Source organism: Choristoneura fumiferana, chromosome 30 (assembly GCF_025370935.1).
Source record: "Choristoneura fumiferana chromosome 30, NRCan_CFum_1, whole genome shotgun sequence".
Lineage (NCBI taxonomy): Eukaryota > Metazoa > Arthropoda > Insecta > Lepidoptera > Tortricidae > Choristoneura > Choristoneura fumiferana.
This window is the reverse complement of record NC_133501.1, coordinates 1,017,357-1,036,285: the sequence shown is the minus strand read 5'-3', so window position 1 is coordinate 1,036,285 and position 18,929 is coordinate 1,017,357. Positions and strand designations below refer to the sequence as shown.

Below are 18,929 nucleotides of genomic sequence, written 5' to 3'. Positions count from 1 at the left end.
TCATCGTGAATGACTCTACTATAGAAGAAATTATGCTTACAGGTTCCCTGTCCGAAGCAATGTGCCCATGTGCAATGTTGGACATGTCCCGTCCCCATAGTAATTTTCATTGGTTATCAAAATATGGTTAATAATAAAAATAATATAGTAATAAAATGTATTAATTATCGAAAGAACAACTGCATTATCTACACTGGCAATGAAGCACATGTGATGTGCCTCATGAGACAGGGAACCTGTTAAAATGTACAAGTGACTTTTTTATAGACCTCGAAAAGAACAATAGCCCAGTTAAGTGGCGACCTCATCTAGTTCCTACGCTTTTGAGAATTTAGCCTCATTGTATTTCTTCAACATTTCTGTTAGATACATCATTTAAAACGCTAGAATATGGTATTTAAAAGTTGTACAGTCCTGAATCTGTTTGCCAGCCTTCTTTCGATGCGTCCTCGTAATTATGACAGTAAACGCTCTAAACTTTTGTATTAATTTGAAACGTCATTGCCACGAGGCACATAAGCCGCATGGAAGTAACAGTGAAACTACCCATGAGGCACATGTGCCTCAAGGCAATGAGGTATCGTGAACCTGTTAACACCCATTATTATAAAACGTGTGTCACCAGCTGTGGGACGTTTACAAAATAAATGTGGCATGAATTCTTAAAAACTACTGACCGAGGTTAAAACGGCCGTCATGTTGGCATTCCTTAGCACATTATGATTTATATAGCACAGCATTTACACCGAAAACTTCATACAGTAGATTGTGATTCAAACTACTCTGCAAACTAAAAAAAAGCAAATATAATCATTCACTTTATTAAAAACACTACAACACACAAAATTAACATTAACGCAACAATTGACACGTAAAACGAGAAATATAATTAAGTTACAACTAAAGTATCGTCAAAAACAAATATACCTACCGTACAAACTTATGTAAATGCTAAAAACTATTACAAACAATGTTCACATGAAATTAGCTGGGGATATTAAGCAGGAATGTCAAATCACAAAACACTTGGAAAAGCTGCCAAAACATCTATATTATTCAACCTTTAGGCAAAACTTTTATGAGGGTGGACCGATTCCTTGGTGGAGCCTCAAATATTTTGAATTAATTTGATAGGCGATAGGTGCGCCACCGTAGTTCAATTTAGAAAACTTAAAGAGTCGCCAGTACGCTCGCCGCTGATCGCATTTTCATACAAAAGTAGTTTCGTTTTAATTTACAAACAACACACTGAAACAAAATAAAACTTGGCGACTATGATGGGAGCATCTATTTTCATGTTTATAACTAGTTTTCGTTCGTATTCAATGTAACAAAATAAAATCACATGAATTTTAAGTTTTGTATGAGAAAATATAAGCATCGTAATGGCTGCTCCCATTATAGTTGCAAAGTTGCGTTTTGATCTGCTGCTTGTAAATTAGAACGAAACTACATATGCGAGCAATGCGAGCGTACGGGGGACTCTTTTAACAAATCAATTCGAATGAGTAACTTTGGATTCTAAAATATCCTACTGTAACCCGTTACGAGATTCTGAACATTTTTTACACTAAACCACTTAATAATAGGGGAATTTGTTAGTAGGTACTATCACAAGTGTTTTTTTTTTAATTTATCACATGGTATAGTAGTTATTTAACAATATGAGTAAATCTAACTTAACTAAAGATATTTTCCAGATGATAGAAACACATTGATTCTATCAACATTTTCAAACAATGGTTTCTTAGTCAAACACAACAAATGTAACGTTTTAGGGTAACTTTTTATTTGAATTATTCACAAGAGAAACTTTAATCTTTGTCCTGCTACAACGGGACTAAAATTCTTACTGCGTATCACGCTAGCCGACTGCTTATCAATCGAAATAATAAATTTACCTTTCTCATGGTTTCCGAAATCATTCGTAATATACCATAACTCTGTATTCAAGCCAGGGTTTTGGTCTTCTAACAGATCAAAAATAAGGTTCAAATCTTCTTTGTTCTCAGGAAGAATCTGGCTGGGTATCTTTACCACCATTTTACAAGTTTCGTCTTGCACTGTGGGAGACAATTTGGGATTTGTGTTTAAGTATTCAGTGTCAGCTTCTATGATTACAGGGTCTTGATCAGAAGTTAGCTCGGAAACCTTATCATCAGCAGACTTTGTTTCTTTCTCAGTTATAATCGATTTGTCGTTCATGCGTTCCAGTTTATGCGGTACATTATGCGTTTCCAAAACATCCCATTCGTTTATTTTAAGCTCCGGGTAGTCTCTCTTCAGTTCGCTCTTCAACTCTTCGAAAATTGAGATACTGTATTTTGATTCTTGCATCACAACTTTTGGCTTATCACTGGATTTCTTTGATTTTTTGGATTGTTTTTTAACAGCTTCTTCTTCAATGCTTGTTTGATGTTGGATGAGAGACTGGAGATGTCCCAGTTTGAATTGTACGGGGTTGGCACCCACAAATTGGTTAAAGTTGGGGCTCCGTATTACCTGTGCGGAAAGCTTGTCTATCTGCAGTACTACGTCCAATTTAGTCTTTGTGCGTACCTTGCTGATAGTTCTCCAGTATTTAGTTCGCAATCTTGGGTTATTGGATTGTAGAATAGATATAACTTCATCGGTGTCCAAGCAAGTTTTTATAACCATGCTGATGATGCCAACAGCGCCGCGAAACTCGGTAGATTTGAGATTAATTTGCAATTTGGCACTGGCAAGAGGTAGGACTTCATCAATCCAGTGCCTCGTATTCATGTCCTGACATATGACGAAAATAACGCCGTCGAATAGGTACATATCGTGGAGTTTCGGAATTGTGTTTTCGTTTACTTCTCCATTTTCAAATGCTTTGTAAACGATGTATTCTAAAGTTTTCTTTATTGAGTGGAAAAGGTTCTCGTCTATGCGAGATTCGGGGTAATTATTTGGGCCTACGTAAAGCTTTAGGTCGTCAGCGACCATGTCGGAATAATGATTGGTTCTGATTCTAGTAAGTGGATAATTCGTCATGTCTGCCTCGATAGGCACGTAGAACAGTTTCAGCACTTTGTCTTTTAGCTTCTTATTGTCGTTATCCTCGTCATTATCATCTTGGTTGTTCTCGTCAAAACTAACGTCACGTTTCTGTCTATCGATAATTCTAAAGCTTAGCTTCTCTCCTTCATATGAAGGATCGAAGTCAGGTCTTTTAATAACTTCTAGTGATTCAGGATCTACTCCGAATTGCCTTTTCTGCTTCCCCGCGACATCAGAATAGTACTTCCAACAATCTGGTTTCAAACCAGGATATTTCAGCTGAAGTTTTGTCAATATCTCAACGGACTCAACATTGGCATGATCTTTTGGCAGACGCATAACTATTCTCGTATATCGGACTAGACTTTTAATGTCTCTAAAGGTAAGTTTCCACCCAGTGGAATTAATGAATTTGGGTAAAACCTCAGTAAGATAATCCTTAGTTTCTAGGCTATCACAAATATATATCACGGCTCCATTAGACAGGTAAATGTCTTGGAATTTTGGAATGATGAGGTTAGCAAAGCGCTGCTGTTTCATATCTTTGTGTAAATACTCTTTGAAAAGATGCTTCAGTCTTCTTATATGTGTTCCTTCTAACTTATTTTGAGGGTATCCTTCTAGTGTTATGGCAATTTTCAATTCGTGTTCGACGTGTAAGTAATTCGTTCTCCTATGATAAGCTATTCCCCTATTACTGTCAATGTTTAAATTACTGCTTCTACTGATTAAATTCTCATTACTTTCCATTATAGATTCAGTTTTCTCTGAACCAGGTACAGCAGAATCTGTTGCAGTTAAAGGATCCTCAGTACCGAATTCCTGTACATTCGTTTGATCTATTTTGTCACTAGTTGCGCCATAATTACTAGTTTCAGTCGGCCAGACAATGACCTCATCTTTCTCACTAATGTATTTGACATCCTTTAATTTCATCAAAACGTCACTCTGTAGATTGTGTTCCAATTCTGTCGCAAGTTCTTTTTCCGTGATATTATCTTCTTGAGAAAATTCTTGTGTTTTTTCTTCTTTTTCCTCCGGAATAGAAGTTTGTTTTTGTAAGCTGCAATCTGATATATTTCTAGGCGTATCTCCTTGGGATCGCAACTCCTGCAGCAGTTTTACTCTGGACGAGACGCTTCGCAGGTCCTCCTCCATATCGGAAACTAAGCACTCGTAGTAAATTTCCGTGTACCCGTAGAGTTCGAATTCCATCTGATCGTAATCAATAATATTCTTAAAGGTGGGGCCCCTAATGATTTCTCCGGAGACACGGTCGATCAAGAAAGAAGTGCATTCGACGCCATTGACTTTTTTCTCGGCGTACACCTTCCATAACTCTGTCTTTAAAGTCGGGTTGAAATACTGCAACAACTTAAATGCGTCCTGCGCTGTAGCAGGCCAGCAAGTGCTAGGAATCTTTAGGATAGCTAAACATAACCTCTTTACTTTCGACTTGAGAAGGATAAGGTTTGTACACATACGTTCTTGTAACCCTGGGGATATTCTAACCATCCAGTTCCTAGTGTCAATATCCTTGCAAATGCAAACTATTGCACCTCTATTCAAGTAATAGTCGAGGAATGTTGGAGTCTTTTTCATTAGTCCTGCTTTGAACTGCATATCCATTACTTCGGCGAGGCATCTTTGGAAGAGTTCCATTTGCCTTAACCGCATCTTCGATTTAGGATAACCGGCTAGCGCTATAACTATTTTCAAAGGGTCTTCTACAATATCAAGATAGTCAGAATTTCTAAGTTGTATTAGTCGGTTAGTCTCGTCTGCCTCGTCTTCACTGTCGCTGTAAAAATCGCTGTATTTCATACTCATATCGCTTCCTAATTTAGACTTATGTTTTCCTATTCTCTGACTTGTACTCGTCTTACTATAATCCGACTTCTTGGTTCTCTCTGTAACTTTACCAGCTGTTTCACTGTAAGTAGTTTTACTCTCTGCAATCTTGCTGCTAAACTCTGTCTTACTACCCTCAGATTTTTTACTATCTGTATATTTGCTACAGGACTTATCTGAATTCCGTCTGTCAATCGTTCCCGTCTTTCGGCTCTTATCTTCAGAGTACAGAACGCAAGTGGACGCTGTAGAGCTATCGTCGTCGGAACTGCCGTCCCAGGAGCACTTGATCTTGCCCTTGCAACTGCACACGGTATCTCTCGCGTTCTGTTGAAAAATTGGCCGGTATCGATAAAACGATATTAACAGTACTAGCTACATGACGCTTTCAGTACTGCAGGATTCCAGACCAAGCCATGCACAGGATAGGAGCCGCGGAAAATTTAGACCTTCAGATAGAACCGCAACCTCTAAAATCAAAACTTGTACACTGCGTAATTTGAGGATAAGACGCATTGTACATTTCACTCGCACTCAAAAACGACTATCACTAGGCATTTACGGGCAGGCAGGTTGACTGTGAGATTCAAATTTCGGAAGTACCTACGTCTGCATAACACGAAGGTGACTGAAGGTGTACAGTCACCAGCACCAATATCTGATAAGACAAGCGTGCATAAATATCTGATACAACTCTATTTCTAGGACCGGAAGGACGTGTCAGATACTTTTGCACGCTCCGCTATGGCAGATATTAATGCTGGTGACTGTACGTATTCGCCAATCGGTAAACATGTGACAGGTAATAGCATTTTCACGACCGGATAGCTAAGTGGTTAGAGGACCTGACTATGAAGCTTCAGTTCCAGAGTTCGATTGCCGGTAGGGGCAGATATTTGTATGAATAATACGAAGGTTTGTTCTGGGGTCTTGGACGTTTAATACTTTTAATATTCGTTTCTTAGTACCCATAGTACAAGCTTAGTTTGGGAAGGTCAATTAGTGTCAATTGTCCCATGGTATTTGAGCCATCGAAATATAGTTAGTAAACGCATCGGTGATGGATGGAGCGTACAACTTTCCAGAGTTTATTTATTTGTAAAAGTAAGTTAAGTGTAGAGTTATCATTTCTAAGAGTAATTTAGTAGGTAATCAAACCCATAAGCTGTAACCAATTCATTTGTTACAGAATCTGAACAGTTTGACTTGCATTTGCAGTGTTTTTCTTGATTTACGTTTACTTCAACAGATAGTTTAGATCATTGATAGAAATAAACAGGCAATTAACTTTTTGGCCAAATGAAGTATATAATGTATAAAAAAAAATATACCTTTAAATTATTCATAACTTGTAGACAACAGAAAAATCTACAACGAATGTGAATGTAAAACATGGGGGCACATAAAAAAAAAACTAATCATTAAGATATTCAATAGTACGCAAACCTCTTCAAGAGAGTTGCATGTTTTTGTCGTGGCAGCGTCAGCAATTTCGGACCCCAGGATCCAATTTAGTTAAGATACCTACCTCCGGGCTTTAGGTACTAGTGAATTTGTCTACTTGTCTAATAATAATAACTCCACTCTGAAGGTGATTTTCCACCTGCTAGGCGAGACGAGGCGGGGTGAGACGAGAATTGAAATTTGTATGCCGACGCCCGCGGCGGGCGCGCGAGAATGCATACAAATTTCAATTCTCGTCTCGCCTCGCCGGTGGAAAATCACCTTTATAGTTAAATTATGATTGGTTTTTTGGAGTCTTTTTGTATTTTTTATTTCAACTCCAAATTTGTACTTTTACGGTTATCCCGTGAAACCATATCGGTTAGTTCCGAAAAAATGTGACGTCTGTCGACGCAACATAGATGTAGCTAGTGCTGCTGCTTAAGTAGCATAGTAGAGAGAGATAAGCAAACTGAGATATGTATGCATAGGAAAAATTCGTGTCTAGATTCGTGTCCAGCAGTGGTGTAGGGGTTATAGCACGCAGCACGGAATGCTGAGGACCTGGGTTCGATTCCCAGTGCTGGTCTCCTTTTCTGGTTTTTCTGTGCATCCATGTCTCAGTTTGTATTTTTTATAGTTAAACACAACAGTGGCATAAATAAATTGAGAATACGACAGTATAGGCTACATTTTAGCTATGAGGCTTTCGTAGTGTTTTGCAATTATGACGCTAGAAGGCGAATGAATAACCGGAATGCGCTTGCTGGGCTTGCCCCGCGCTTGCACACATTCGTCGAAACTATTTGAGAGAAACATGCCATTCTCTTCTAACGACGTAAATAAGACAGAGACATCATGCTTATCTCTACTCGTCTAGGCTGTTGGTGAGCTTGTTGGTTGTTGTCAGTGTACCGTATCCTTAGTCTCTTACTAGATGGCAATACGTAGTGTTATTTGTGTTCTCACTGGTGGCATTTAATGGAAAATCGAAGAAAAGAAAAATAGCTTGTATTAGGGTGATACCACTTGCTTGTACTAGGTGGTGTCTCTTTTGTTGCTATGGCGTGCATTAACTAAGCAGCAAGGTAGGCAGCTGGTGGCGCGCTGCCTGCCTACCCTGGAATAGACCCAGCATTTTTTGCTCGCTATCTTGCTCGCTAATCCTGCCGTGAAACAGCAGTGCTTGCACTGTTGTGTTTCGGCGTGGAGAGTAAGACAGCCGGTGAAATTACAGGCACTTGAGGTATCCCATCTAGGTTGGCAACGCATCTGCAATCCCCTGGTGTTGCAGGTGTCTATGGGTGGTGGTGATCTCTTATCATCAGGAGACCCACTTGCTCGTTTGCCATCCAGTTGAAAAAAAAAAGACTCAATGGACACCAATGCCCATTGCGTATGTGACTATGCGTTGTTCAAATCAGTGATATTCGGCTACCGAAGCCGGTAGCGCTCATTTCGAGGCTAAAAGACTCGAACTCTTAAGACTCCAGAGTCTTAAAGACTCGACTACATTTGAGAATTGAATTGGCTTATTTTATGCGTGGATGCAAAACCGGCCAAGAGCGTGTCGGACACGCCCGAAATAGGATTCCGTAGCCATTACGAAAAAATTAAGTAATATTTTTCCAAGGATTTCGTATTTTGTACGGAATATTCCAAGTTTAGGTATATTTTATACCTTAGGCTGCTATTTACTCTTAAACCACTAATAATTTAGCAATCCCCTAATGGTTTTAAAAGACCTATCCAATGATACCCCACACTACAAAATTGGATGAGAAAAAAAAAACACACCCACTTTACGCCTAGAGTCGTCTATACCTCCCGGTACTCGAAAACAAAAATGTATTTTAAATTTATTATTGTACCATTTTGCCGGCATAGTTTACTATATATTCGTTTAAAATTACAGCTTTATAGCATTGATAGCCCCTGAGCAAAGCCGCGGACAGACAGACAGACATGGCGAAACTATAAGGGTGCCGTTTTTGCCATTTTGGCTACGGAAACCTAAAAAACCGTCTTTGCGGCCTTTGAGTCGTTAAGCCTCGACTCTGTAAGGTTCGAGTCTTTAAGCGTCGAAACGAGCGTTTTTCACAACACTAGCACTGAGTAGTTTTACAGATAGAACATCATATTTTTTTTATTTCAACGAATTCGGAGCAAAAATTGGAAACTGACTCAATTTGTGGAGTTATCCATACCCGTTAAGCGGAATTGTTCTATCCCCGACGATCTTTCGACCGAATTTGATCGACAAGCAGCCTCAAAGTCCCTTTATCACCTCAAAATGGCAATATCAAGCCCACTTTCCTTAATCCGATATTTAATGTTCAACGCACAGTAATTTAGAAGGTGACCATTTGAATGTAACCGTCAGTGGCGTAACTGTCACCCAAAATCACCAAATTGAAAAACAGGAAAGTTCGAAAATTGTCTATGTCAATTTAAACTGGCTGCCATAGAGCATTTTCCGCCTTTTCAAAAGCGTGATGCGAAAGTAATGAGGGCTATCGCGTATGAATTCGCCGCTAGAGGCGCTAGTGTAGCGTGAAGTCTCCGAAATGTCAAATCTCATAGTTTTTGGGTGAGCTACGCAGGTTTATTTATAATTAGAATAATTTTGTGAATATTTTGCATTACCTGAAATTAATTATGGCAATTATGCGTTACGGGCCAACGAATGTCTGTGTTTTGAGACAGTTTAGTCTTTCGAAAACTTTTCTCCTCCCTTTTTTTCCGAACAAAACGAGACTACGCAACACTGTGGTTGCTCGATATTTTTATGGCACGGTTTTAAGCCTATTAAATATGATTTTAATCCAAACTTTAGTTTTCTCGCCCGTAATAACAGTCTTTGAGAGCCACACTTAAAAACCTCACGCAACAGTAGCGCCATCTAGAAAGACAAAAAACGATAGCCCTCATTGACGAGCTAAACCATACCATACTTAATGTAAAATCGACAAAGCAACAAAAAAAAGATGGCCATGCAGACAAAATAAAGCAGAATATCTAGCAACCCTCCTTTATGCTTAACGTGTGAAAAACCAAATTTGCAGCCTCATCTCATCACATTTAATTCGCCGCAAACGCGCTATGAGTTCGCTACATAGAGCCTTAGGGGAGGACCACACGGAGCGGCGCGGCACCGCTTACCGCGGCGGCATGCGGTCGAGCGAATTGTTTTTTTTTTTATCACGATGTAGGTAATCCGCCGAGAGCGGGCTTACGTTGCCGCTTGACCGGTGCGACGCGCGGATGAGCGGTACAGCACAAACGATATTTTACCGAAACCAACATGGATGAGATGACCGACATGACCCTAATATCTTGATCACTTATGTCGGTGTTAGAAACGACCAAATCGCCGCGGAGTCCACTTTAGAACAGAGTTTATTTGCTCAAACATGGTATAAAGAAGATGGTGGTGGGTGGGTGATCCGCAGCACATCCGCCTCGCCGCGCAGACGAGCGGTCCGTGCCGCACCGCTCGTGTGTTCCCCGCCTTAAGGGCTTAACAGCGTGTTCAGATATATTTGGCTACCTTTGCTCGCTTGATACATCTGACGATGACTGTATGTATATTGTGAAGCACGCATGAAATAACGAAAACCTTGGGTCAATTCCCAGACCCAGCCTATCCGTTTTTTTTTTCAATGTGTTCTAGTAACAATATATTTAAGAAAATTAGTGTCAATAAATCGTAAAATAAATATAAAAATAGCGAAATAAATGTTTTATGAAACTTATGCTTTGCTCGTATAAAATGCGGGACTAAACTTACCGAATCGCCAGCGCCCGTGCCGAAACTAGCGTCCCCATCACGCCCCGCCTCTGACCTGCGGATAAAACGTTATACTATAACAACTGTACTTTTTATAGCATTTAAGTAAAATATTGTTTTAACTAAATAAGTTTTTGGTAAAAAAATAATTTTTAATACAAGATTTTTTTGCTGACTGTACTTTTTGTTGTCCTTGTACTTGTATTGTCACCCAAACTACATTTGCATACCAAATTTCAAGTCAATGCCATTAGCCATTGAAGAGTTCCGATCTGTGGAGACGATCCTGGCCAGACTACCACGATGTCACTACCAGATTATTGTATTGTCACGCAATTTACACAAGTATACCAAATTTCAAGTCAATCCAACTACTGGAAGTTGGTTGAATTTAACTTGCAAGATTTGATTACAGACAGAGACACAGACAGACAACAGGTCAGGTGAAACTAAATAAAAGCTTGTAAAAAACATAACTGGTAGATTTGTGTAGTACACATACAGTCAGCAGAAGTGGATGTGTGGTTGTGGTGCTCAAAATGATCTTACCACTCTCATACCTTGGCAGTAGTTGTGTGTAGGTAGATAATTTTAAGCACCGTAACCGCTCATTCACTTTTGCTGCTGACTGTACTTAGTACTATAAAAAATGATGTACTTAGTTCCTGAAACTGTACTAGAATGAACTATTCCCATCACCTTTATACAAATACAAATCATTTATTTATGCTCTTATAAAAAAAAACAGTTTATTGTAGACAGAGTCCATATATTTACGTATATTACGTGTCTATCTCCAGGTTTCCAATACCAGCTGGGTGGGGTTTCATAACATTGTTATTTTAAGTCTGAATCAAACCATATGTAATGAAACTTACTTCTCCACGTTCCGGACCACGATACGCCCGTTAGGCAGAATGCAGCGGCTGGTCGAAGACTGGAATAAAAAAAACAAATCTATTGATGTACTAAGTAGCCAGGGCAAGTAACTGTATTTCTGATGCCACACAAAAAGAAAAACGACCATAAGAAGGCCATATTTATGCTGAACTAAACTTGAAAGAAATTTAATAGTCAGCTTTACACTACGTGCCATGGGCTGTAAAATCACTAGCACCAATATCTGACACAATAAAGAGTGCATAAATATCTGATACCTACGGCTATTTCTAGGGTTGGTAGGATGTAGCTGATATATTTGGATGCTCCAAATATTGCATTAATATCTGCCACAGCGGAGCATGTCAAAATATCTGACACATTCTACCGGTCCTGGAAATATATGCATGTTTTATTATGTCAGATACTAGTGCTGGTGACTGTACCTGGTGAAAGGTACAAGAAAACCGAGATGGAATAACGCTAAAGGTACTCACAGACTTCTTCTCTGCCTGCTTCAGTAGTAGCATGCGATGCTTGCACAGCACCTGCGCCTCCTGCAGCTTCAGGTGTTCTAAGCGGAGGTTCTCCAGCTCCAGACTGGTGTCTGGATCCAGGGAGTTGTTCAGACCCTGGCCAATAAAGTTACGTTAGGGTAGGGTAGCCACCTGCCACTACTTGATTTTTTTTACGAGAGACAGGAGAAATGGCATTTACCATATTTTTTTATTAGAGGAAACAGCTTAAAATATCGTCATCATCAGCCTATAGCAGTCCACTGCTGGATATAGGCCTCCCTCAATAGCCGTCATTGCGCCCTGTCCTCGGTTCGGACGCATCCAGCTTCGACGCATCTATTTTTGCAGATCATCACTCCAAATGGCCGAAGGGTGTCCTACACACTTGCCTAGACATGGCCTCCACTCAAAAACTTGTTTACTCAACCAATTGTCGGTACTTCACCAGATATGGCCAGTCCACAGCCACTTCAACTTGCTAAATATTCTCTGAGCTAAGTTGATGACCTTAGTTTTGTGTCAGACATTTTTTCTTGGGTTCTATTCTATTCTTCAACTCCAAGCATAGCTTGTTAAAGTGACTTCACTAGTGGGTGTAGGATGTATATTCATAGATAGGGGTTCTGAATTAATGCCAATTGGCAATTACTTACCACCACCATAGCATCATCGTCAATCAGGTCTTCCATGTTATCACCGTTCGCCAAATCCTCCTGTTTCCTGCAGAATTTTATTAAAACTGTTTATTCATTTAACCTCATGTCTGTAAATGTCATGACTGGTCATGAAGTTAAATAAATATACCATATGATAAGGATCCCTGCCAAATTTAAGGCTATTTTTTTACTTCAATCAGCAGAATATGTAATTATTAAAAGAAATGAGACAAAATAAATAAATAAATAATGTAGACATCAAGATCTACTTTGTAGACCTTGCACTGTAGCTACCAGCCCTGCGCTACGAGGGGCGGCTGAAAAGTTCTAACTTAAGTATATGTTTTATATCTACAAGGGGCGGCTGAAAAGTTCTAAGCCTAAAGTAGAAAAAAATGCCTGACAAGTTTGAACACAACATTCTTTATCAAAAGCTGTGATCATTTTATTAGTGTATTAGTATATTAGTCGTTTATTGCAAAGATTTTTTCTTACAAAAATTTAAAATACCATTTGTTATTTTACAATGCATGTACGTGCTCAGAAAGTGCCTCTTGACGTGGGTCAACATATCCATAGAAAATTAGTGATTCCTGCATGCATACACAAGTGTGCAGAAAAGTTGTATGTATTTTACTTTCCGCACTTGTGCGGTAAAGTAACTTTTTAAATAGCCAAATGATGCCCAAACTATCGTTCAAAAAATAAGTCTAAAGAGTTGTTATAGTTAGGCTTTGAACAAATAACAAAACGTTTGATGCCACCAACTGAATATTTACTGATAAGATAATACAGATTAAACGCGACAGAAAAGAGAACATTAATTTTTATTTCATGTAAACTCGTATTTTAATTCCGTCTAAAGTTATGAAAAAAAAGGAAATAAATTCTTGAGTCCAATTCGGACCGTGCGACGTCAAGCGCGCGCACTCGAAAGTTAACCAATGAGCTTCCAGTGCGCGCGCACGACGTAGCACGAACCAATCATGGTTACCCGTTCGCGCCTGTCATGAAACCCCGCTAAAGTAATGTTCATGAGTTCAGTCCGGTGAATTAATTTTGATAAGTAAATAAAAATGAAGAGTTCAAATGATGAATTTATATCTGACTTTACGCCGCCTTACGTCCTCCACAAAGCACATATTGTCAGTGACAAACTCAATGCTGAAATACGTGAACTATAATATACATACCTAAGTTAATAAACATTGTAAATTGATAGAATAATTCTACTTCTACACACATGGATACTATAACATCTACCGGTACGTCTTATTCTTATTTATTTGCTTTTATCTATTAGAATTAGTGAACCAATTTTGAATTATTTACAGTTCCAAAGCTAAACAATCTCAGATTTACGGTAACTTTTTGTTAATAGCTGGTAGATTAGATACATAATATAAAAAATATACTTGATGATAATTAACTATTACACGGATTTATTCTCATTTATTCTCGGGTTGCACTGATATTTAGCATTATAGGAGCGTGCAGGAGATAAGGACTAGCCAATATAAGTGTGGAAAATGGCAAGCAACAAGGGCTAATAATTAATCATAAAAAAACACAATACTAAAACAGTCTCCTTTACCTATCATTAGTAGCTGTAGCTGTTCTAATCTTCTGAGTCAATGATTGTTATGAAAAGTGGTTTAATAAAGTGTATACGTTAACGATTTTGGTTTGGCGTGCATGTCGGTATGTATGTCAACTGCCTGCTACTGTAGTAAAAGAAGTATAGCAAATAAATGATGTAGTCACTGCCTCGATTTTTTTCCTCGCTTAATGCATTGTAAAACGTTGTATGATATACGTGTCGAAAAAAGGAAATTCACAACTCGTGCCGGCTCAAAACACTCGCTTCGCTCGTGTTTCAAGTTCTCCGTCACTCGTTGGGAATTGCCTACTTTCCGCCCTTTTTGTATCATAAATAACTATTACGGAACTAATTGGTTGGTAGGTATATATATGTACTAAAAATTTATTAATTACGCTCTCAGGTGTTATACGCAAAAAAATAGAGATTATCACTGGCCTACATTTTAACACTAAAACAAGTAAAAACATTGCGCCTTTAACCCTCGCAAACTATACCGCATTTTTCGATAGTAACTAGCAACTAATAAACTTTAGATTAGAGGTTAAATAAAATACACAAATGCAAGTAACCAGACACAGACATAGTGCACTCTGTAAATCTAAAATTTCAAGATGAAGATTCGACATTCATTTTATTTTAGTACTCAACAGAAAAAAGAACAACACTTCTTCACAATCACATTTATAAAACAGAATGAACACGACGTAAATTATAGATACAAATTCTCACGCAATTATTTACTTTCTATACAAAGGAATGTCTTAAAATTTAAAGAAACCAATAATTGTTGAGAATGATTTTTACAACGTAAACAAAATATTGTTTACAATTCTATCAACTTACTTCTCAGCTTCAACTGGTTCGATCGACGAAAAATACTTGTTCAAAAGCATGACGCGGTAAACACTTCGTAGTTATATTTGTATTATTCGTCTCTTCACTGAATTTGACCAACGAAGATACAATAAAAAACTGAACACACGGTCTATTTCTTCAACGTTAACTTAGCACAATCGTTGGTTCGAATTTCAAGTACAACTTGCACGAGGAAACTTGCCTTGCATAAGTAAGCACAACGCGCTGTTATCACAAGAAGACGGAAGACGGCCATAATACCGGAAATCATGAAGCCCACACAAAAGCGCTGCAGCGCTGCAAGCGAATGAGAAATTACTTCCTTTTAAACAAAGAGCCCTTATTGGCTGGTATGACCCACTTGTTATGGCGGCGCTGAATGTTTTTTTTTTACAGCATGGCTATAGAGCAAGCTTTACATACAGCCACTTTTAGCATTATTATGCCGGGTCCGCACGATTGGCTAACGCAGTGTAGTGTAATGATTACGCTGCCGTGAACGAAGCGTTCATGTAATGGAATATGACTGGATTGACGGGAAAAACCGCGAACGGTAGTTCTCTCGCTGTATAGTTTGTGACCGCGAATACTGCCGCGCATTTCACACGTGTGGGGCAACTATACGAGAAAGCGCCAAAAAGAAGGGATCACATTTCTCGTGTCAGAAGTGTCTTCTATTTACCTATTCCTAATACTTTGGACCGCTGAACAGCTTAACTGATTGGTGGATTTAAAAATTATATGGTGTATTTAGAATCAGTTCGGTTTCATTGTGAAAGTGTCTTCAGGTAGGTATAACATTTTAGTCAATTGATATAAGTATAAAGGAAGAGGAAGGCTGTGCATACTAGGTGTTTTCTGGTGGGGGTTTCTGTGCTGACTTGATTATTTTATTTTATAAGTAGTTATTTTAGGTATAAATAAATTTTAATTGAGTTTATATACCTTATATTATTATTAGATCGACTCGCAACACTGCCAGAATCTTCCCTGTAGCTTCGTGAATCCCGATCCCTTTGACCACTTGTAACGCGGTCGCGGCTATCCCTTTGTTGATTTTTGGCCTAAGGAAAAAAAATCGCCACTTGATACGGTACAGTCAGCATCAAAAGTAGGTATACACTTTCGTACCTACTGTCGTTTTATAGCCACGTACTGTTAAACGCCATGCAAGACTGTCAATGTGTCAATGCAAGAGTGTAAAAACGTGATCTGCTACTTTTGATGCTGACTGCTTGACAAACCATAAATTTACCATATCCCAGAGCTAGGACCTGGACATATGTGAAATCACAGGTATACACATACAGCCAATGCTTAGCAAAAAAAATATATTTATGTGCTATGGTGGGTGCAGGAATAAGGTATTTTGACTATATTTTCTTTTTTTTTTAAATCAAAGCTTGACATTTAGCAAAGATTTTGGATGCCACGGGATTTCTAAATTTAAGTTAAGTTTGCACCAGCACCTTGCTACATCACAAAACCCACACTCCGCTGACGCGTTTTAAACTCAACCAGAGTTCATCATCAGATCAGAGCAACATGTCAGTGTAGTGTAGTTGTTGTAATAGTATTGTATTGTATTGTAAACTCTTTTTTGTACATAAAATCACATGAAATTAACAAATAAAATTATAATAAAAAGTACAAAGGCAAAGGTTAAGAAGTACATTTTTTATTTATTATAGGTGGTGATAATGTTATCAATTATCATAAATTATTTAATCTTTTCAGTATTAGGAACACTCAAATCAGTAAATCAGTTTGCACCTTTAGAATGATACCAACACAATTCAAAATATTCACATAACATTACAAAAATAAATTTTGTATAAAACAAAACATGATTGAGTTTTAAAATCATTTTTAGTTGCGTCGGTTTCATACTAAATGTGCGAGTTATTTAAACACTTACCTTATGGGCTATGCTTATACTTAGTCGTAGTGGCTCAGTTCTATTCAATTTCATCATGGCAAGTTTAGCCTCCCTAAAAAAAAAAACTTTGTTTTGATATACAATATGAAGCCTTTGATACAAGTACATTTTAGTTTTAGGACATTTTTTTGGGTATGGTAGATATTTTTGGTCAGATTTATGTAAAAAAATTCACTTACCCTGGTGTTTCAAATGCGACTAAGCCGTACCGCTTCTCGGGGTTTCCACTAACAAATGCTTCAGTCAGAGTACCATACTTGGAGAAGACAGTCTGGATGCCTTCGTTGTTCAAGCCTTTGGGGATATTTGTTATGTAAAGTCGGCAATGGTCCAGGTTGACAAGGTTACTGGAATAAATAAATAAGGCATTTAATTTAAAAGTTAGTTCTGAGAATCAGAAATCCAGACTGAAGATTTGCCAACGAGCTATGGAGCGCAGCATATTCGGGGCAAAAAGGACTGATCGTATCCGGAACACCACATTGCGCTCCAAGACTCGAATAGCTGATGTTGGAAAAGCGACCGCCAAACTTAAGTGGGACTGGGCCGGGCATGTCTGCCGGATGCACCCACAAAGATGGGCGCACAAAGCCACATGGTGGGTACCACATGACGGGCACCGACGGCAAGGCAGGCCGAGGCGGAGATGGCGAGATGACCTGGACGCGGAATTGAGTGAGTGGCCAAATATAGCTCTGGATAGGGAGATGTGGAACTCAAGAGGAGAGGCCTTTGCCCAGCAGTGGGACACAGTTATAGGCTAAATATAATAATATAATAATAAAAATTTAAAAGTTATTTTATGTGACTGGTGCCAGACATGATGCCAGTCCTGTTTATTGTTTGAAAAAAAGTACAAACATTTTCATTCATGATTTTATTATACAATTACTGATCAAACCGCAAAGCAATGGTTCTTGATCAGTAGTCCCCTCTCTAGCTCTCTCATTCTCTCACCCTTGAGTATTTTATCAGACTTAGATATAAAATATTAATCTTGAATAATCTTAAAAAAGGTTGACAAATAACCATAAATTATTACCAAAAATTACCCAAGTACCTACCATATAAAAATACTTACTATTTTGATGACGATTGAACAATCCCTGGTCTGATTGGGTAGTAATAAAAAAAACAGAAACATGTCATTTTCTGTCTATTATTTATGTATGTGTTTAAATGTTATTTACATCAATTCTTAAGTGGCTATTTTATTGAATGTTATATATTTTTGCACACAAAGTTAATATACTGACAGACTGGCAATGCATAGCCTAAACAAAATCAATGAAGCTGGAGTAAAAAGGGAAGGGAAGTAAAAAGTTTTTTTTCCAAGAGGGCTTGAGTCAACACACTTTGCCAGTGTCAGAGTTGTGTCCGTCTTGCAACCCAAGTCAATTTTTTGTTTTATGAACATGAAACTTAGTCACTTAAGAGAGTTCAATATCAAATTACAATAAGACCTATATAAAGGACACTGGGCTGTAGGAGGTTAATTTTACTACCTGTGTGAATAAAGTTCCATAGAAAAATAAATACATGGATAGTTTTATTTCTTCATATATTCTAACCATGCATTGAAGGTTTTAGTATTAATGAGATGGCAACTATTATTTACTTAAAAAAAATATATATTTAGCAGCTACCTACTGCAATATATTTGTCAAACCTACCTTGAATTATCATCTGGATATTGCCGGTCATATGTTGAGTTGTCATAGTCGTCTCTCATGGGATCCCAGTCTTGACTGCATCCCTTTCCCCTTGCTGCCATCATGCTGAATACAAATCAGAAGATACTTTACTTGACAAGTCCAGGAAGAAAAAAAAATACAATGTGCTCAAAGGGCATAAGGCCTCAAGTTGGGTTATAATAAAACCTGTTTTTATAAAGTAATAGAACTACGCAAACGAAATGACCATGAATGTTCAGCAATTGGCGCCTCAATAAAAAGTGAATTTGCTGAAAAAGCTAACACCGGCGATTTTAATTCATTTATAAACTTGTTATCAAAAATAAAGACGTTACCACACTTAATGAAGTTAAGGACCATGTGTGCAAATCAATTTATCTTGATAATTGTACGCTAACGGCAACGGATAACGTAAAAAAATATTCTTTCAGTAAAATGTCGCTTATAATAAATTTATGAAACTTACCAATTTCAATGTCAAATATTGAAAACACTGAAAAACAATGTAAGACCGGCAAGAAAACAATGAAAGGTAAGACGAGACGACAACCTCTTTGGCGTTTGAGCGTTTCGCTTCTTCTTTCTTTGTTTGTTGCCAAGTAAGTACAAAAAAAACTCGGTTTGAAATTTTTGAATAACGGTAAGAATAGCCGTCACTACATACAATACCAAAATTG

General features: G+C 38.1%; 1 protein-coding gene across 3 annotated transcripts; it reads right to left on the bottom strand.

Annotated features, from left to right (window-relative positions):
- Positions 1-1,110: 1,110 nt before the first annotated feature.
- Positions 1,111-18,858, bottom strand: LOC141444928 (uncharacterized). Of its 3 annotated transcripts, none has more exons than XM_074110701.1 (10): positions 18,719-18,858; positions 18,232-18,336; positions 16,738-16,905; positions 16,538-16,610; positions 15,565-15,683; positions 12,159-12,225; positions 11,485-11,619; positions 10,987-11,045; positions 10,109-10,163; positions 1,111-5,202 (listed from the first exon to the last, which is right to left on the bottom strand). In XM_074110701.1, exons 2-10 carry the CDS (start codon positions 18,333-18,335, stop codon positions 1,801-1,803), a joined length of 4,182 nt encoding a protein of 1,393 aa, XP_073966802.1. In that variant the 5' UTR covers position 18,336; positions 18,719-18,858; the 3' UTR covers positions 1,111-1,800. The 3 variants fall into 3 exon arrangements, with proteins under 3 accessions (XP_073966802.1, XP_073966803.1, XP_073966804.1); XM_074110702.1 differs by lacking the exon at positions 18,719-18,858 and adding an exon at positions 18,588-18,701; XM_074110703.1 differs by lacking the exons at positions 15,565-15,683; positions 16,538-16,610; positions 16,738-16,905; positions 18,232-18,336; positions 18,719-18,858 and adding an exon at positions 14,608-14,963.
- Between the last annotated feature and the right edge of the window lie 71 nt (positions 18,859-18,929).

What these genes read in the sequence shown, in the direction of transcription:
- LOC141444928 (XM_074110701.1), bottom strand. Translation starts at nt 18,335, where the DNA reads ATGATGGCAGCAAGGGGAAAGGGATGCAGTCAAGACTGGGATCCCATG. An exon ending in GTCGCATTTGAAACACCAGG is followed by an intron (nt 16,611 to 16,737) that starts GTAAGTGAATTT and finishes TTTTTTTTTTAG; the next exon opens with GGAGGCTAAACTTGCCATGA. An exon ending in CGATCTAATAATAATATAAG is followed by an intron (nt 12,226 to 15,564) that starts GTATATAAACTC and finishes AAAATTCTGCAG; the next exon opens with GAAACAGGAGGATTTGGCGA.